The sequence below is a fragment of the Hetaerina americana genome, unplaced genomic scaffold (genome assembly GCF_022747635.1).
Source record: "Hetaerina americana unplaced genomic scaffold, ioHetAmer1.1.p SCAF_485, whole genome shotgun sequence".
NCBI classification, from domain to species: Eukaryota; Metazoa; Arthropoda; class Insecta; order Odonata; family Calopterygidae; genus Hetaerina; species Hetaerina americana.
The window spans coordinates 109034-129726 of NW_027287079.1; the positions used below are offsets into that span (position 1 = coordinate 109034).

The following is a 20693-nucleotide window of genomic DNA, read 5'->3' on the forward strand; positions in this document are numbered from 1 at the left end:
TCTCAAAATTGCCTTTTATTTTCTCACATTTCATTTAGCTTGTTACCTTTAATGCTTGGTCTTCCATGTTCATGACCAATAACATAGTAATAGGTCTTGCCTGAAAAATTTATATATTATAAAATATTCAAAATGCCATTTAACTTTTTAACCATAAATGTTCACCCTGATTGCACATATTTATGTCACTATAACATTTAAAATGAACATCAGTCACCAAAACAGATGGTGTAGTTTGAGTCTTACTATGTGGCAGTCTCTTCCATGTTGTAATGGATAAAAACAAGGGTCTTATCCCAATCCTTGAATGCAATGGAATTGATTTGTTCCCTTTCTACTCCTTATGAAGCGCATGGTTAAAATAAATTTTCCTATGTCTCTTGGTTTGCATGGTTGCATATTAATCTCCTGGTAGGTAAAGTTTTCAAATATGATTAACATTTTATTTTCTTGTTTACTCAGCTAGAGTAATTTCTGAAAACCCCACTTTTTCTTTTCCCGAAAATGTTGTGCCATTGGCAAGAAATGATAAAATTTATGGGTAGCTGATCTCTGTTGAGTCACTGAAGGCATGCTTGTTGGTATGTTGTATCCAGTAACCAAGTTGTCACTGTAGTACATATTTCATAGCCCTATCTTGTCGAAAGGTAGACGTCTGCTTATTTCTGCATGTTTGTATATTCCCTTGTTTTAAAAGTATCCTCTCTCTATGCATGCTGACTGAATTAGTCTTTGTGATAAATATTTTATCATTTTCATTTAATAAGTTTCCTAAATTTCACACATCACACTAAGTAATTTCTTTCATTTATTTTTATTTTAATTATTGTCAGGTAGGGGTTTTGGTTATCCTTGGCAAAATTGTTTTCCTGCCTTTTCTGATGTGGTGAATTCACTCTAGTTTTAGTTTTCTCTTAGAGATTTGAGAGAAGTATTTCCGGATAATATGATTATTTATGCCATTAATGATACTTATTTTCAACTGCGCATTTACTTTCAATTCACAGCCTCATTTTGTCGATTTGTATGATGTATGGGCTGAATTCCAAAATGAAGTCTATGTTATCAATTACATCAACAGCATAACATGGAATATAAATACCCATGCCCAGGTTAGTTCTTTTTACAGTACATGTTTGTACCTTCTATCCCTCTATTCATTTACCCTGCAACATCTTTTCAATGCATTCTTTTAATTTACCTCCTTAATTGAAAAAAAATTAATTTAAATATTGCATGATTCTGTGTGTGATAATAGTTGTTCGTTGTTAAATTTTAATTAATTACAAATACCAGTATCATTAAATTCAAAATAGGATGGCATATTCTATTGCATATTATTATTTCCAAACTCAAAATATGCCTTTGTTGACAGGAATTATCAGCTCTGAGTCAGGTCAACTAAATGGCTACTCGCAACTTAAGATTTTATTAATATACTTTAAGCCTATATTTCTCAGAACAAGGCTTGCTTGACTGATTTCTGTACTTGAAAAGTTTCATAGTTATTGCTGGAAATATTAGAGTTTTGATTTAGAAGAAAATGTGATCAACTATTTTCAGGTACTAGATACCCTGGATAATAAAATTGTTAAGCAAATGATTGGACAAGAACACGAAGACAGACGGAAAACACCCGAGATTATTTCTCTCACTCAAGAGCTTGTTCCTGAAATCAATGTCATACATTATGAAGCTGTACCAGAATTTGAGGCACTCCCAATTGAGGTATTAGGTTTATATCTGGTAAAGGTATTTTTTAACAATCTCTTGCACACAAATGGAGAAGCTTGATTTAGTGACTGAATAATATACATAAATCATAAATTTGAGTTGATTAAAAATTCATGGCAATCTAGTATAGCTTTCCCTTCATGTACATCTTAATATGCTGCATTTGTTTGCATACAAATGCAACATTATATCCAAGTAGGCAGAGCATTTGACCTCTGACCAAGGGTTCTGAGTTCAAATCTGAATGATGCTTTAGGACTGCAGCACTGATAATTTAAAATCTCTCAGAGCTATTTAGCACTGAATCAATGCTTTAAGTTGCTAACATATCTTTTGTATTGCCATGATTTTTTGGGTGGATCAGAGATGAATATTCACCAGTGTAAACATTGAAATTCCAGTTTTTTTTGTCATTTTCTTACCACATCAAAGTAGTTTATTCATCTTAACTTTTATTTCCAGTTGAATGGTTTCTGCATTTGGTGTTTAGTTCATGGAGATGGAGCATTGATTCCTGGGAATGCCAAGCTAGGACTATGTAGATATAATGGTTTTTACTACAGCATTTCTAATACTCATGCAATGGTTGAGTTTGGGCGAAACCCTCGCAGGTGTGTATAGATACACTGGACTACTTTGAACAATGTGACATTGAATTTTACCATATGATATCAGTACATTAATCTAAGGAACAATGAAAATAATCCCACTCCATCCCTGCTTCAAAATCATGTAATGACAAAGCAATGGTTAAATTTGGTAACTGTAAATTTTGATTTTTGAACAAGAGAATTCAGAGTTCCTTCTAAATTGTTGTAAGTAGGTAAGATCAAACGGGGATGGATAAAAAAGAAATGAAGAAGTATACAGAAGAATAGACGAAGAACGGACTTAATGGAACACTATAGAGAAAAGAAGAACCAGATGGATTGGCCACACCTTGAGGCACAATGGATTCAAGAAGAATATAATAGAACGAATAAATAATAGAGGGAAAAGCCCCAAGAGGAAGGCCAAAGGATAAATACATGAGACAAATATGAAGAAAGTATATTGCAAAAATTACCAGGAAGTAAACCAATTAGTATCAGATACAGTAGAATACTAGCTGAATACCCGGCTTTGCACGGGTTAGGGAGAAACAATAATATAAATATACTACATAAATAAAAACAACAAATCATAAAGTACAATAATACACTACTTCATACAAATTTAAGAATCTTTTTTATTCAACACCTGTGTATAAACTACATTTTTTGTTTCATATCCAGGAGAAAGAATATATAAATTTTTAGGCGAACCTACTCTGGAGCAAGCAACATAAAGTGGCTAAAACATGGCGATCTTAGATCAACACCACAAAACTTTAAAGACTGTCCCTGTGATTTATTAATGGTAATTGAAAAAGCTAGCCGGGCTGGAAACTGTAATTTTTTAAAGTTGAAGGGAAGATCAGTTGGGATTAGAGGTATCCGTGGAATAAAAATTATTTCACCTTTTCCTTTTCCAGTTAAAATGACTGCCTGGATTATATTTTTCATTAATTTTGTCACACACAATCGTGTCCCATTGCAGAGTTTTGGTGGATCAAAATTTCGCAATAAAATGATTGGAGATCCTACTTTAAGTATAAGGCGATGTTGTGGCAATCCAGCTGGATCAAGTGAATTTAGGAATTCCGTTGGATAATTGACGGCTTCGTCAGCATCCACTACGGTATCAACCGATTTATATTCAATCACGTCTCCTGGCAGCATGGCTAGTGTCTCCTTGTTAATTTCATTAACATCATCGTTCTTAGGAGCAAGAATGGCTCTTTCTCGCAACCATTCTAAATTTTTATAATTTTGATTAACGTTAGGATAGACTGCTTGTATCATATCGCGGACAGTTTTCACCGATACACATAAATCTGATGACAATTTAATCATACCAGATGCTTCAATAACTAATCTATCTTCTCCAATCTCCTAAAGTTTATTTGCAAAATTTTGAGCATTCCCATCTCTTAAGAGGATTCGCATGTTTTGTTTAAGGCTAATTTCTTGGACATGATTCCATAGAACAGAATGTTTTAAACAGGCATAAATTTCATCGGCTGGAGTCGATTTTGGAATGACAGGCAGAGTTTGACGGAAGTCTCCACACAGGAGTACCAGAGCTCCTCCCATTAAACTGCAGTTTCCTCTAAGATCTTGAAGTGTTGCGTTGAGGGCCTCAAGAGATTTTTTATGAGCCATCGTACACTCATCCCATACTACCAATTTACATTCTATAAGAACTTGTGCCTGGCCGCTTGTTTTATTTATATGACATGTGGGATTTTCTTGTCGGGAAATATTAAGTGGCAACTTAAGGGCAGAGTGGGCTGTTCTTCCTCCTTCCATTAATGTCGCTGCAATACCTGAAGATGCAACGGCTAGAGCAATTTCTCCATGAACCCTGATTTCAGCGAGAACTAAATTAATTAAAAATGTTTTTCCCGTGCCACCAGCAGCATCAAGAAAAATGATACCTCCTTCTTGTTTATCTACTTGATCCATTATTGTTTCGTACGCGAATTTCTGATCTTCATTAAGAAGTGGCTTTTTATCCGCGATGTATGCTTCTGAGTCTAAGACATTGTAGCTAGTTTCACGTATATAATCTGGATAAAATACACCCTGTTGATCTTGTACAGGTGCAAAAAGACCGAGTTCCACTAAAGTCTTGTTAACCATGATGATACACTTTTCCTCCAAAATAATCAAAGTTTTATTAAAAATGTCGGAGTTAAACGTAATATCCAATGTAGGATTTTCACTTCGAACTTTAGCCAGTATATCCTCACTCATTGATTCTTTATATATTTCCCATAATGTTTTTGGGTTAGATGGATTACAGGAGGTTATTATGATGGCAAACAAAATTCGGATTTGTCCTGGAAGAGAAATCAAACTGGCCTCTCGCAATGAGTCATCCCAGTGTTGATCTCCTTCTAGCAACCCTAAATTCTGGCAAGCTTCTCTGAATGTCTCACATATTTATCCGTTTACCGTTCTTAATTCTGCAAATGAGCGAGGTCCTCTAATGGTATGTAGAAGCATTCTTAAAAAATAACATTCGGCGTTGTTTGGATGGACTGTGTAGACTCGGCCCAATGCGTCACATGAATAAATATTATTCTCAGGATCAAAGTTGCCCATTTTTGTTCTACAAAAGACTTTCCTTGATGTATTCCACGTATAATATCTCGGCAATTCTGAATACAATAGTGTTCTTGCAAAAGTATCCTGCTGGCATAGTTGGAAAAATGCTGTTTCTATGACAGCAAAAAAGTAAACAAATTACATACATACAAACAAACACTCTCCTTTATATATATAGATAGGGCTGCAGCCAACCAATTTAATCAACCAATGAATGAATTCTGCATTGTGATGATGAGATTTCCTGCCAAATCTGGACTGTAAGGGGGTTGGGTTAATCATTGTTATGCCGTTGTAGAAGGTCTTTGCAAGCTGACACTCGAATCTGCTTTCAGTCATCCATCAAGACCTTCAGGACGAGTTTAGCACAGATCTTTCACATCGCCAAATTTTCAGTGATAATGGTGTGGACTATCAATTCTAATATGATCTGTGATCATGCACACACTTAATCGACAGTCTGAATTCAGCAGTTCATTCACAGGTCAGGAGAAAATTGTAACCGATAAATTTTATATGAACCTTGTATGTGTACAATGATGCTCTAAGTCATGACATGGTCCTGCACCCTACCATCATATTTTTACATCATAATTGTTCAATACACTGTCTATTGGAAAAATTTTGTAGGTTCCTCCATTTTCTGACATTATCTATTGACTTGAATGCTGTGCATTTATCATGGCAGCATTGGTAGGAGTCATCTGACACATTAGAAAGGCTTGGTAATTCAAGTTGAACTGCAGGCATAATGTCACAGTTGGTAGTTCTCATTAATATTTTCTTTATGTTTCAATGTGCTTATTGATCAATTTTCCCTATCAAAATAGCTTTTATGATAGCACACTTTTTCAATGCATGCAAATTCTCACACTCCAAAGTTGACTCAAGTTATCTAAGAGAAGAATTTGAAATACCGACCATGGTAGAGAAATGGATACAAGCAAGGCAGCTTCCAGTGGCAAATGATTAAGGATGGTTATTTCAGTCCAATTGATAGAATGGTATTTGATACCGTATTCCCATGCTTGCCTCAACTGACTGTATCCAAACAGCCCACCAAAAATATTTTAGGATGGAAACCCAGTAATCCCTGTAGCTAATGAAGACATGAAGAGTGCTGCATTTGGCCTTCCCTTATCCCTCAATCCTTTCTATCGTGGCACCACGATGCAATCCATGTTTATCACATTCGGTGCTAGCAGACTTATTTTATGAAAGCGTTTCGGTAAACGGCATTTATGATGAAAGGTAAAATGCTTTGTGCTTACAATATTAAGATCCAATCTTATTCATACAGATTATGTCCAGAAAAAAATGTAGCTGGAAATGCTCTGTTCACTAGGATTGTCACATGAGTGAAGTAGAGACGGTGAGGTCATACAAGAGGGAAGGCTGGAAACAGACAATTACAGCCCAATTTCATGCTTGCATACAAGTAATATTGGGCTACAATTGTTGCAAACTGAAACATTTATCGGTTATTAATAAGGCTGAGTAAACCAGCATGTCTTAAGGAATACAACACACGACTAAATTTAGTATATATGTTTATTTGGGTTCAGATCTCTTTAATCCTGAAGGATTAATTTTAATCCAAAACTGTATAGGCAATTAAAAGGAGTAAAGAGAAATATAATTTTCAAAATACACACAAGGAAGAAATCCTTTTTTCCTGCCGGAACCAAAGCATGTTAAAGCAAAAGTACAGTTTCCAACCGTTGAAAATGAAGCAATACCTGATGAAGGATCCATGCTGCTTCTGGGAATTAATAAGGCTGGAAGCCTAAGGATTAATTTCAAAGCAATACCAGATTTTAAAATTATAAATTTGTGGTGAATGAAACTGGAAACTTTAATGGTAGCATCTTAATTTTAGTCAGCTGGTAAGAATATTTGATTGTATCCCAAGTACTTGTTGTAGATAGGTTGTGATGAAAGCATCCAGATAGGTTTGAATGACTGATTTTTTCATCTGGGTATAATTCTTGTGTACCCACTATGTAAATGAAAATGTGCTTTGCATAGAATGTTTTCCTATCAAAAGAGACATATTTGGAGAGCATGGTGACAAACTAGACAATTTTAAGGTTCCATATTTATCTAAGTTCCTGAAGAATGTGCAAACATTTGTATGGAGGTCCAGCAAGGTTGAATTTAGGGCCAAACCCCATATTCGATTGTTCTAAAAAAGGTTTTGCTTTGTGTAACATGACCGCAATTATTAAAATGGCTGGGACCCTTCAAATTACTTTTGCCTGTAACAGGACTAGTTTGAGATAAAATCAGATTAAGAAATAATCTCTATTGGCACATACCTCAATACAGGACCATAATTAACATTCATGGGGCCCTGTATGCAGTCTTTTTTATGTGATGCTAATTGTATGGTTAGGAATGAAAACTAGGTTATTAAAGCAAGATAATAGGTGTCGATTGGAGGCTTTTGAGATCTGAGTGTGGAAAAGGATGGAAAAAGTAAAATGGAAAGGAAAACAAACCATGAAGTACAAGGCATGGCAGTGGAGGAGAGAGGATTGCTGGGAGAAAGGTGGATACAGAATATTATAATTGGTAATGTAGTGTGGAAGACAGTGATGGAGGACAGAATGTTAAGCAAACGAGGGAGGGGGAGGAAAAGGATAGGCATGTTGGATGGAATGAAAAGGAATAGAATCCACATAAAATGGAAGGTTTTATTGTAGTGTTAGGCCAGGTTGTCTTTTGAGCAAGGCTCAGAAATGTTTACGTTTGTGTCCATCCAAAAACTACCCTAAACAGTACACTACTAACCATTCACATATGTGAGCTTTTGAGATTGGGTGTGGTGAATAATGGATAATAAGTTGGACAAAGCAGACAATTGCCAAAGTTCTAAATAGGATGGACAAAAAGAGTTATGAAGGTAAATCTGATACTTGTTTAGGCAAAGAAAGTGGATGGAGGAAATATTGATAGGCGGTGAGATGATGAAGGCTGTGACAGAAGGGAGTATGTAGGGTAAGTGGTGTAGAGGAAGGAAATAATGCACGACAAACAAGAGCAAGTTCTGTTGACACTTGAAGTAAATGGTTATCAGGGACTTCCTGGGAAAAACTACCTTCAAACAGTAAGAATACCTTGAACTGAATTCATGAATAATACACATATACTTAAAAGGATCTCTGGGGACCTTGTTTCAGCGCACATTACTTCTATCTTAAGTCATAGTGGTCAGCAGCAACTAGAGTTGCACCATATATGCTCTTCATTTCATATGCGTAGTCCCACTTTGTAGCTAAATTTCTCACCAGATCCTCCTAGTGGCCCCCTGGGTACTCCTGCACTTGAGAGGCATTACATACAATGGCATGCTGGAGTTGAACATTCCATTGTTTTAACACTGTGAACTAGTTATGGTTAATAGAAATGCCAATCAATAGCTGACCCACTTTGTACCATTAAGGGTAGTTGGATGGTTAAGTTAGATATGACTTTAAGGAGTCAAAGATGGATGGAGAGAATCCTAGCATTAGCAATGGCCTTAAGTTAAACAAAAGAAACTGTCAGGCCAGTTACAAAATACTGTAACCAATAGCCTTTCATGCCACTTTAATAGGTAATTGAATTTTAACATAAAAAATTATTGGCCTTGGGGCAAATAGAACATAAATTCCATCCGTGAACTGAATAGATTGGCAGATATTTAAATGTTGGTCCAGTAAAAGTACATGAACTAGTCATGATAGAATTAATAATAATGTGATGCTGCTTCTGTATTGGGAGACTTCATTTTGATGTCACTTCTAAAAAAACTGATGGGGAAAGTAATAAGTAGATATACAAGCGGTATATTATAAAAATACACATCTAATGGGAAAATGAGATGTATGCTATGCAGGTGAAGTCATCCATTGGTGCATATTTAAGTACCATAAGTAATATTTTGTGTCATTGCAATTCAACATTACTCTGATTACGGACAATATAAATTTTTTTACTATTATCCCCAGTTAATTTTATAAATGCACAAGCACTCCTAAACTTGCTTTTAACCAAAACAAATCAGAAAGATTTAAGCATATTTGTATTCCTGAGGCAACACATATTTATCATTACTTATACCATCTCCAAGGGCAATGTTATTTATTATGCAAGAAAGTCCTAAGTAAGGTCTTTCTGAACTACCTAATATTTTTATGCAGAACTAGCAGAATTGATAAATTGTTCTGGCCTCTCATTCAGTGCATACTAGCTTTCAACGGGCAGGATTCTTATGGCAAAGAAATCTGCTAGCCCTAAAGTCAGTTGGCACTAACTTCACAAAGGCATGGATTAGGCCTTATTATCAATCAAATTTTTGAGTTGAGCTATTTGCCTTCAGAGCATTCAAAACCAAATGCTTGAAAAATTAATACAAAGGTGACTCATTATGGTATATTAATAGAAATTTGAGAGGTTTGGGAAGAAGCTATGCTTCAGCCATGTAAGTAAGCTGCTGTCATGAATAACATTTTCATCTTCCTTCCATGAAATGAGCGATACTCAAGCCCACAATAAGTAAATTGCGTGGGTGACTCACACTTTTTTGTAGATTGAAATTTTCAAACAGTTAATGCCCTACCAACCATTTTCTAGTGAAATGAAATCTCAGGTTCAAAATATATGAATACCATAACTGCATGATCCATGCTCACCTTGAGGCTGCACAATTCTAATGGGTGTTAACAAGTCAATGATGTTAGCTTCAGCTAAATCTGCCAACTACCACATTCCAGTAGCAAAGAATTATCCTAGTGCTCCCTTTTTTGTGACACAAAATATTTGTTCTTTTCCTTTCTAGTTATATTTATGAGGCATGCTTAGTAATAAAGAAGAGACCAGAGCTTGCTAATCTACTTAGAATTCATGATGAAGTTGGACCATCAGAAGAGGAGTAAGTGCTCCATAAGAATTAAGTGCCAAAGTTGAACATACACTGCTACTCATCTAAAGCCAGAGTATTTATCGCGTTTCATTTTCTAGGATAGCATTCAAGAGAATTTCTAGCACAGAATCTGCAATACAGACAGAACTACATCCCACTGAGTCATACATTTCACCTAATTACTCTTGGAATGAATGGGACTTTCGACGAAAAGCATTACAGTTGGTAAGATCTCAATTTATATTTTTTTTAAAGTTGTTGAAATTATTGTATGGTTACTTTAAGGTTTCAAACAAATTTTCCCCATAGTCAATGTTTTTAAAAATTCATCGCAGACAAGTCCCAAAAGAAATTTACATCTTTAATTAGCATCACTAATTATTTCCATTACTTCATTCAGGTCCGAATGAGGAAATGCCTCACAAAATCAATGCAAACTGGAAAATGTCATTGGCGTCAAGATGCGTGGGTGAATATATCATTACCACATAAAGAAAACTGGTCGCAGACCAAAAGAGAATCGGCCAGCAATGTTCCCCAACCACAACGGTATGCGTTTGGGCTGAGAGGAAGGCAACAAGGACAGCAATCACACATGATTGATCTCACCAGGCCCGTGGATGAGTGATTGGTTTCATGAACTCCAGGTGAATGGTAGACACGGACTAACAAAAATACTCACTAATAATACTAAAGCTGGAGTAGAGGTGGTAGTACTAAAATCAGGCGATTTAAACAATGCTATGCTTACAGTGCAACCTGTCGGTATAAATTTTACCAACAAAGTGAAATTTCGGCATAAAAACCTCAGCCATATTAGCATGAAGAAAAAGGAATTTGGGGGAAGATAAGGGAATTAACATTTAACACAAGGTGCATTTTTATTGGCTTCATTCACGTATGTTGACTTTCAAAATCTGTAAATAAGTACAGTCTTCGAAAAACAAAACAAAACTGTAATAAAACAATTGGAATTTTCCACTCAAAAATGTTTTGCCAAAAAGGGGCAGACTTCATATGTACACATTCCTTTCTTGTAGAAGAACATTGATGAATTAAATGAAGCTGTCGATTGGAGGGAACAATATTCAAGAGTCATTTTATAGCTTTGGATTTACAATGTTAAGCAACCCAAAGTTACCAGTCACTTTCAATATCTGGAGACCCTACTCTCTTCACACACGCACTTATATTAGCCCCTTTGTCATAAAAATTAATTTAAACTCATTTTGCAAATATAAATATCAGTCATAAAATTAAATCATCAATCAAGTAAAGATTAATTTCTATTAGGAACACGTAGAAAGTAGTCAAGTTTATAAGTGAATACAAACAGCCGAGATTTTTTAAAGAATCATGGAGTTGAAAATAGTCCTTGCTGACCATTTCAATACTGAACTTTAAGAATAACACACATTAGGTAATAAAAAGTCTCAGTACTCATATTGGAAACTATGATGCAGTGCAGGAATTATAGAATAATATAAGCTGCCTGCTCCTGGTCTAGTACAGAACACACACACACAAAACATTATGGCATCTAAATACAGCAAGTATCCAGCATAAAATTAATGTGTACCTTTAGCAACAAGCAAAAAAAATTAAGTAGTAAAAATGACATACATTCACACAAAGCTAGTAGTCTTTAACAAAATACTAAATTTAACTATCAACATCATAAGACAAGTTGACACACCACTACAGATGCCATTTCTTCTTGAATTTGAAACTCCTTCACGGGACAAGAATTTAACAATTACACAGCATACATTTAGTGGAAAAAATATTAAGGGATCAATTATAGGAGGTCATTTTCATGGGAGGATTAAACCTCAACTTCCTGCATTCGTAATTCTCCTCAAGAGTAGAATGTAGGTGTAGACAAAGGAAGGCAGTGATTTATTTCCATTGTGCCCATTTGCCTTACTTTAATCGACGAAGTGGTTCTTCAGGTATTTCATCATTCCAAAAGTTCGGAAGCGTTTAACTCCTAAGCAAAAGTGAAAATACAAAGCATCAAAACAATATTCTGTCGGAATAAAATTAATCGTGCTCAATGGTCTGTCATAAACTTACCGAATACTTTCAGAAGTTCGTCATCACAGATGGCAAACTGTTTGTTTTTGGGATCCTGAGAAAAGAAAACAAACCCATTAGTCAACAATATCAAACACTACCACTTAGTTTCACCTTTCAAGTATAAATTTTGCTATTTTTTTTATGGTTTTAGGGATTGCACCACAACAGTTAACAGAATCCCCCAAAGATAAAAGAGTAAAATCTTTTCTTAATTTGATGCTTACAAATAAATTCCTTGTCTTTATAATAGCCCATATCTTCTTCACTACTTCGTGGCGTGCCATAGCATCTGATCCAACAAGAGCAGCCAGTTCTGGTGTGAGGTTGTATGCCCTTGTGTAACAGCCACCACCCCCTCCACCTCCTCCCCCACGCTTACCCTGAAAGATGAGCGACATGAATCAATTTCTACACCAACAAATGATATGGTAATTTAGTTGATGTATTCCGTTATAATACTACTTAATGGATATCATTATGGAGCAAAACGTACATGCAAGTTTTTATTAGAATTAGGAAATGCACCTGCATTAAATTGAATATTCATAATTTATTATTCACATACCCGGCCAGCTTTTTTGGCAGGTGTGGAATTGCCACCACCACCTCCACCGCTCCCACGCCTACTTTTGGCCCAATCTTCATCCGAACCTTCATCACTGTCACTTCCCTTGGCTTTCTTCTTACCCCCTTTGGAACCCTTTCGTCCACCGCCACCTTTCCCCTTCTTACCAACTGGACTATACTCTTCATCACTGGCATTGTCCTGAAAATGTACAATGATTTTAATTAATTAGCTTAGTTTTATAAACGTATATATATTACCGAAGTTAGTTAGTGTTACACATTTTATGAAAATTACTAAATCTTACATCGGAACCCTCGTCACTTTCATCACTGCTGCCCTTCTTTTGCTTCTTGGCAGGAGGCTTCTTCTTTGATGCTGACCTCTTACCCTTCTCCTCTTCCTCGTCCTCCTCCTCATCTTCTTCCTCCTCTTCCTCGTCATCATCATCGGCTTCCTTTCGCTTTTTGCTATCTCCTTTGGGACTCTTCATGTTTTTCTCTTGCAAGCATTCCATCATTATATCATCAACTTCTTTTTTTCTGCCAAAATAAATTTTTACGATAGAGGCCGTGTATCTAGTTTCAAAACACAAATAATAACATGCTCGTACAGTGGAACTTACCTATCAGATAGGTCTATATCAAGCTTTTTCTCTAATTGCTGTCTAAGCTTTTTTGCAGACATAGATGTGAGGTCTGCATCTTTGAAAATAGCTAAAATAATGAATAAAAGCATTAACTGTCAGAAATATTGATTCTCGAAAAGCAAACTCCTAGAAAACACAAGCCTTAAATTACGGCGAAATTCCTAGTTTAATTATTTTCCCACGAGCTTAAAAATTTTAAACGCTGGCCAACACATTTTCAAAATTTTATTAATACAATGCATGTGACGTTGAACGCATTATATCGACAGCATTCTTCATTACCAATGCACTTACACGATGACATAAGTGACAACCTCACAAAAATAATTTAAAGCCGCTTATTCATTCTAGCGGCAATTTTTTTGTGAATTATGGTAAAATAAAGCTTTATTTAGGCATGTAAATCCATTACTACCAATAAGAGCACGATTTTAATAACACTTTCACAGGTAAGGATGCTTGGGTGCATTTCGGTAGCGTCCCGAAGCCATTTGGGCTACACAAGCAAGACGCATATCCTACTCAATATATAGCATATCAGAGTCCCGGTTTTCATCAGAGAATTACTAGAAAATGCCTAATGAACTACATTGTTTTTTCTGCTAAATCGATGGAAAATAATTTGTACAGCTCATTTGGATAGTTTACATCGCACAAAATACCTTAAAACAATTAAAATCACTATTTACCGGTTATTTCTCTCCGCAGATCTTCCTTCGTGATACCTGCCATCTTCCTTTGTAGTAACGGCTGGTATTGGCCAGTGGGGAGTTACCAACGTTTGAACTTAACTCTATTCGAGTAATTCCATAGCTGTAAAAATTAAATTTATGGCACTGAAAATTTTTTCAGACATAAATAAGATGTTTTAATTTCATGAAAATTGATTTTAAATTGTTTACGTCAGTTCACGGTGATTTAAAGGTGACTCCCTAGAAAAAAATAGCCACACGTTTGCAAGGTGGAATGATAATTTTTCACGTTATTAATTTTTTAAATCACTTAATTAAATTTTGGTAGTTAACAAAGATGATTTTTATTGAGCAAATGGAATGACGAACCTACTAACACTATCGAAGCTCTGGCGAATTCATTCATTTGTTCACGAAATAAATAGTGGGTGTGTGTGGTTTTGTTTTTATATTTTCCGTGTATTTACACATGGGCCGTAGCCTACAGTGAGTTACGAGGGTGATATTGTCATATTTAAGAAAGAAACCTTACATTATTTAAGGGCTCACTTCTTTTATTTTGCTTGTTTCGTGATATTAGGTGAAAATTGTCTATGACATTTGAAGAATAATGTATCTCCAAATTCGGCAGGTAGTCATGACTGTAATTCATGATCTTATTAATTTTATGACCGAAAAGCTATCGAAATACGAATATTGAAGGAAATTCTTATATTATTGAAAACAAATAAAATTATGCGCTGCATGAACATCACTTTGTAATGGGAATAGTAAAATACTTGTTAAGAGGAGATAATTTGCAAATTGCCGGCCTCAAATGATCGTTCAGCTGCAGACGTTATTGCGCATTGTGCTGCCATCTATTAAGACTATTTTGTTACTTAGAGTGAAACGGCTACTTCCATATAGTATCATAAATGACCACGAGGTGGCAGCTAAGTGACCAAAAGGATATCGTCGCCGAAAGGTTTACCCTGACCTGCTTTCACGCGAAGTACATGCATTCAGAACTACAGTCCTAGACGTTGGGCCTCAATTTTTGCGCCTAGTCAGCCAGTGGATTAAGTGAGGTTAATTGAGGAGAAAACGAGTCCAAAGTCACGCTACGAATGAAATCGAATGCCAATTTCCTTTAAAATACAAATATCTTGGAAATCAAAATGTTTATTTGTTCCATGTTGCTTTTAATGAGTATTCATCACTAAATATATATATATATATATATATATATATATATATATATATATATATATATATATATATATATATATATATATGAATTAAAAGTCTCGACTCGAAAAAATATTCGGCGTTTTCTCTTTACATGTTTTTAATTGTATCATCTGGTTTAACTAAAATTTTCATGACATTTTTTTCGTAAATTAATTTCCTTATTTATTTATGGCATAATTTGACTGTCGTCTACGAATATATGTTAACTATTTCATAAACTTTAAGTCAGCACAAAGAAGTGTTAGCACAATAATACTAAGGTTATTGCGAGATGAAAAATTTCTGGAAATTTATTTCCCTTTTCCCCTAACAACGGTAGGAAATATTGATAAACACGACCCAGAATATGAGAAGAAAGTCGTTTCTTAAGGAATCGTCTGCATTTAAATAGAGGACACGAAAATTTGAGATGCCCGTTTGCCTCGCTTTTTTCCCGATAATTTTTTTCGCTCCTTGGGTTTTTCCGTATCCATCCAAAGTATTGATGAATGAAATTGTGTCTGCCATTTTTGCTTCTCTGCGCAGAGGCGGCGGAATTTCGGTATATTTTTTTTTCGTTCCAACCCTCCGCGCGCGATGTTGAGACGTGCGCAAAAAAAAATCGGACCCTGGTCCCTCCTGATCCCCCGCCCCTTCGTCTCCCCACCCTACACGTGAATATCTTAATTGAGACAAGAGGGTGTGGATAGACAGTGTACCCCGACAGTGTAGTCGGGGAGGCAGGTCTGGGGTCGTGAAAAGGGGAAGGGAACAGGGAGTAGATAGGGGGGGGCGGGAGGGATGGCGGTTTAAGATCTTCTGGATGGAAGAAGGGGTGTATAGAGTTTTAGTTTTCGGGCTCAGCGACGCTGTCTGCCACGGGGAACAAAATCATCCGGCGACGGGAATGGGACTGTCGGATCTTGGTAGAGGGATTCGGGGGCTGGTGAGAGTTGTGAGCGAGGGTTAAGCGAGCGGGTGGGGAGGGAGAGTGCTCGGGAGGTCTCTCGGGCGGGGGGAGGAGAAAGGAGGTGGGTGTACTCCCTGGAGAGAATGTGCAGGAGGAGGTGATAGGGGAGGGGGGTGAAGAGGAGGGGTAACGAAAGTCCAGACGACGTTGGAAAATGCGAGAGGGGGGTGGAGAGGGGGGGAGGAGGGGACTACGTGTGCATCCCGCCCTGCATGATACGTACCATGAGGGGCGCGTGGCGGGGGGTGTGCTAGAGGACACCGGACGTGGATGGAGGAGAGGAAGCATAAGAATGATGAAACATCAGCGGCCTGTTTGTCAAAGGCGCGGGTCAATTGCGGGTCAAATGCAAGTCCTCTAGAAACAATTTTATATGTGACAGAAAACTTTCCCGTAGAATATAGCCAAGTGCCAAAATATTTATTCACCTAATTTAATTATAACAGTGTTCGTGCACGCTTCAAGGAGTACTTAATCGGCGTGTAGCTTCGAGAGATGGATCACTCGAATGAGTACATGAAATACTCGTAGATGGGAAAAACGAACTGATTTTACAAATACGAGTATTTTAGGCTCTTCGCTATTAGTGGGCCATTCATTCTGGTTAATTTACACTAACATTTTTCTACATCTAGTTTTGTTATTGGCATTACGCTGTGTCTTCTTAAACTCTATATTATACGTATCCATGAATTGTCTTTGGGTAGGGGAATTCTAAATGTCATTGTGACCAGTCATTATAAGGAGCTTTTTCTTATTTCACTACTACAGTCTAGTCAACTGATCCCATGCACTGCGGGTTTTGGATTTCAGTCATACCGACTAAATCCCTCCTAGATGACGAAGGATATTTTTTTAGTTAATTGAAAATGATAAGGAGTCGCCTTTTTTCCGAAACTTCCTTTCTACATTTTACACAACTCTTATGGATTTTATTTGTTATCCTTCGTCACGGTAGACTGTATCAAACACTCAGTTACTCGCAGATTTTTTGATTTTGCGAAAACTTTAGTTGGATTTCATGTATTGGAGGTAAATTTAATTGGCTAGTTGTTGAGTACTAATCCACTAACAAATGGCTATTATGCCTAACCAATACTGCAAATGATGCTTTAAAAAATGAGAAATTGTACAAGTAATTAATTTCTTTTTCTTAATATTACTTTGGTTAGTCTTTATGGCGAAATAATATAATGCTTTTATGCATCTCGAGTGCTTGTTAAGATTAGTTTAAGTTCAAAATTCGACATAAGCTGCATTCGGCAGTTCTATGTCTTATTTTGGTCAATACGATGCTATATTTATCATCGATATTGTGTCCATAGGATTTCAGGTATCATTATTCATCAGATAAGAATATTTATTATAGCATATGCTTTTGAAGGCCATGTGTGAACGAGTGAAGGGATTCTTATGTATGTTTTAGCCCTTAATTGTTCTTACCAATTATCTTAGATGCACATTAAAATATTATCTTATTTCAACTTGGGTGATCATTTGCGCTTTGGAAGCCGAGTCTGGAATCCCGAAGCCCAACATAAGGATGGACGACAAATTGTTAAAATAGGTTGTTCGTTAATGCTCGATTCTTTTCTTATTCTAAACGTTCTTTGGGACAAGAGTTTGAGCGTCAAGCAAACTCTATTCACTCTCCCTACTCCCTCTGTCCGCATTAAAGTGCTTTCCCGTGCCCTTATCGCATGTGCTTTTACAGAACCAAACAAAAAGAGCGAGGGGCTCACTCGAGGATACTTTTGGGCGGATAGTGTGTTGTGAGTGGGCGGGTGAGGGACGGGGAATATTCCCGGCACTTCGGCGTCGTGTTGCCGCCGTACACGGCGGGAAAGGCCGGGGGAGGACGGGACGGTGCGCGGTGGGTCTCGGGATCTCCCGAGGTTGGATGGCGACGGGATATTCCGTGGCCTCCTTAAAGGACTATCAGAAGGTTGTGGCAGAAGGATAACGTGATAGCAGAGAAAATTGAGATTCCCTTCCTAGAATATTTGGATTGATAGTGAAATGATATTAAATATTTTTAAGTTATGAGATTTTAAGCGTTAAATTACTTGATTCCAAAGTCGGTTGGATAATATTATAATCGTAAAGCAGGATGCTATAAAACACATAATAATTATCATTGTGTAATTATGTGAATAAAAAAAGTGGCTGAGCCAAAGTACTAATTAATGTTTGCAACGTAATAATGTATCTGGTTGCCAACCTACTAACTAATAATCCGTACCAGCTAACCAAATGTTTATGACAAGGAACACAGGTAAAAATGGAAATGGAAGGGTATCGGGAAGCGAATTCAAGGGATTAGGTTAATAGTTAGAGCATTTGGTGCTAAATTTCCAATTTGACCAGTTTCCTACTGTCAAATAATCAAATGAAAACGTTGAAATATTTGTTTATCCAAAAGGTCAGAACCTACGGTAACTCCAACTCTCCGTACGATCTTTAGTTAGAAAGTTTCACGTCATCACGACTGCATGTCTCGCCTAGTATCGTATCAAATCATCGGTGACGGCATAAAGGCGCTTATCTTTTTATAGGCATTCCACAATGCATATTGGCTTTGGCATTTAATATTTCTGTTTATTTGTTAGAATTAATGCCTGGAAGAGGGGGAGAAAAGGATATGGGATGAAATCTTTCTGAGAGTTTAAATATTCTAATAGGCGTGGACACTTACTTTGGATTTTTAGCTGTTTTGGGGGTTATTAATGGAGCAAGATGTGCGCCTTGAATTTTTTTACACTGGCGAATGGTGCCAAGGGCAACCAAAAATATTGCCAACTCTAAATCCAGATTTCGAGACGAAATTCAAATAAGTACACAATCATTAGATCCAGAGCGATCGAAGTCCGTAAATAATAGTAACGAAGAATTTGAAGGAATTACTGAAGTATTCATTAAAATTATTCTTTGAGAAAACGTGCATACAGCTTACAAGGCTGCAATGACGGTGGCCATCTGGCATGTAAGTGAACCTCTGTGGGGAATTGACAGGTTTTACCGTATTCTGAAGCATCTGCGTCGTATGCATTTGGCAGCTTGGCCTTTGTTGGATATTAATAAGATTTTCTAAAATTTACTTGCCGATTGTATTTATAATAAGAAGATGTATCTGTTTTGCATCTTTTGTTACTCACCTGGCATAAAGACGCTGTATCGTAACGAAATAAATAAAGTTCTAAAACTAAAGCTTCAGTGAAGTAGGCATTGGTTTATGATTTAGATAGCATCAAGAAAATTATCCTTTCCAGATATTATATATTTTTTAATTCAATCTGTATGGGTAAAACGTATTTAATCGCCATAGCGATCTGCCTCTCCAAATGTGATGAAATTAGCGTCATACTATTTATAGTTTGTTGTAATTCTAATTGCTCTTTGTTTCATTCAGTTTCATGATTTGAACGGAAGGCCTTTCATTTAGGAAACGATAAGATGACGAAGCCTTACGTAATAACTGAGGATTACCTTTACCTATCAAGCCTACATTCGAGTTGAAAACGATGGTTGTTCTTATGAAGATATTAAGATTTAATGCCATAGTAATTAAGTTTTATAAAATTTTCCGTGCTAACTTACTCTCTTACTCCACTCCCTGACATTCTTTTTACCAAGCTTATTTCTCCATTTTTATTACGGTAGTCTGATAATATTTCTTTGCATATTAACTGGAAGGAGTTCTGACAATTTTCTCCTCTGTTAATGTGTCTTTTCTAACGCAATTATTCAGATAATATATATTCCTTTATAATCTCTTTATCCTTATCCTTCTCCTTACTGCCATTCTTATGTTAGGCCAACACGCTGCTTCAGTGCACGCATTGGCCGACTGATTAACTAAAGCTTCATCATTCGCAAATGTAACCGACTTATTCTGCATCATGCCTACCTATTCTTCCCCCTAGCCTTTGCTGTGTCGCTCTCATCATTTCTACTATGTGTACGTTAGAAAGCACGTCTGTGGACTGAAAATAGGATCTCACTTCCCTAACTTTGACAACCCGAGTCTTCATCCGCTTCCCGTGTCCTTAATTATGTAGCCTCTTGCTATTCATTGAAAAATCATATTTTGAGTTGAATATAAAAAAACTATAAAATTTGAACTCACGCGTGTATATATTAACTTGTATGATGACTGCCATAGATATATAGTAAATCATTGAGCTCGTGAAATGCTAATGATTCAAAATATCTGCGAGGAAAATATTTCGTCCTGTCTATTCATAAATTGAAAACAATAAACAATCGTGTTTTATTGCTAAATGATGTCTACGTCCATTTTAATAATTTAAACGGAAGAATAGGTCTAAGAGTAAAATGGTCAAAGGTCCAAGGGGCCAAAAGGCCAAAGCTCTGACGACCTAATGTCAATTTCGGAGTCTGAGGACGGAGTTTGATTGCGAACAGAGATAATCAAGCCCCATCGAATTAAAACGGACGTTGTCAACTTTTGCCAAGTCGTTGAGACCATTTCGATGGATTTGAGTCCTCGCATCCGTTTTGGAGATATTGATAAGGTACTTCATAGAGTGAAAACAATGTGAAGAAGGCAGAGAAACTACTCAGGGTGGGATTTCTCAAATGATTCCTAATGTTTAATCACGTGCAATCCAAACTTAATCATAGGTCTTTAAATTTCTGGCGCAAAGCAGATTACTATTGTACATCTGCACAGAA

The 20693-nt window shown here is 36.5% G+C and overlaps 1 protein-coding gene across 1 annotated transcript; it reads right to left on the minus strand.

Annotated features, from left to right (window-relative positions):
• Positions 1–10693: 10693 nt before the first annotated feature.
• Positions 10694–13937, minus strand: LOC139693401 (uncharacterized). The gene is made up of 7 exons (XM_071591531.1): positions 13814–13937; positions 13101–13191; positions 12783–13017; positions 12476–12676; positions 12135–12290; positions 11908–11962; positions 10694–11821 (listed from the first exon to the last, which is right to left on the minus strand). The coding sequence occupies exons 1-7, from the start codon at positions 13854–13856 to the stop codon at positions 11760–11762; spliced, it is 843 nt and encodes a 280-aa protein (XP_071447632.1). The 5' UTR covers positions 13857–13937; the 3' UTR covers positions 10694–11759.
• Between the last annotated feature and the right edge of the window lie 6756 nt (positions 13938–20693).

Coding starts and splice junctions, on each gene's coding strand:
- LOC139693401 (XM_071591531.1), bottom strand. CDS start 13,856: ATGGCAGGTATCACGAAGGAAGATCTGCGGAGAGAAATAACCG. Junction 13,018..13,100: donor GATATAGACCTATCTGATAG/GTAAGTTCCACT, acceptor TTATTTTGGCAG/AAAAAAAGAAGTTGATGATA. Junction 12,291..12,475: donor CTGCCAAAAAAGCTGGCCGG/GTATGTGAATAA, acceptor CTCATCTTTCAG/GGTAAGCGTGGGGGAGGAGG.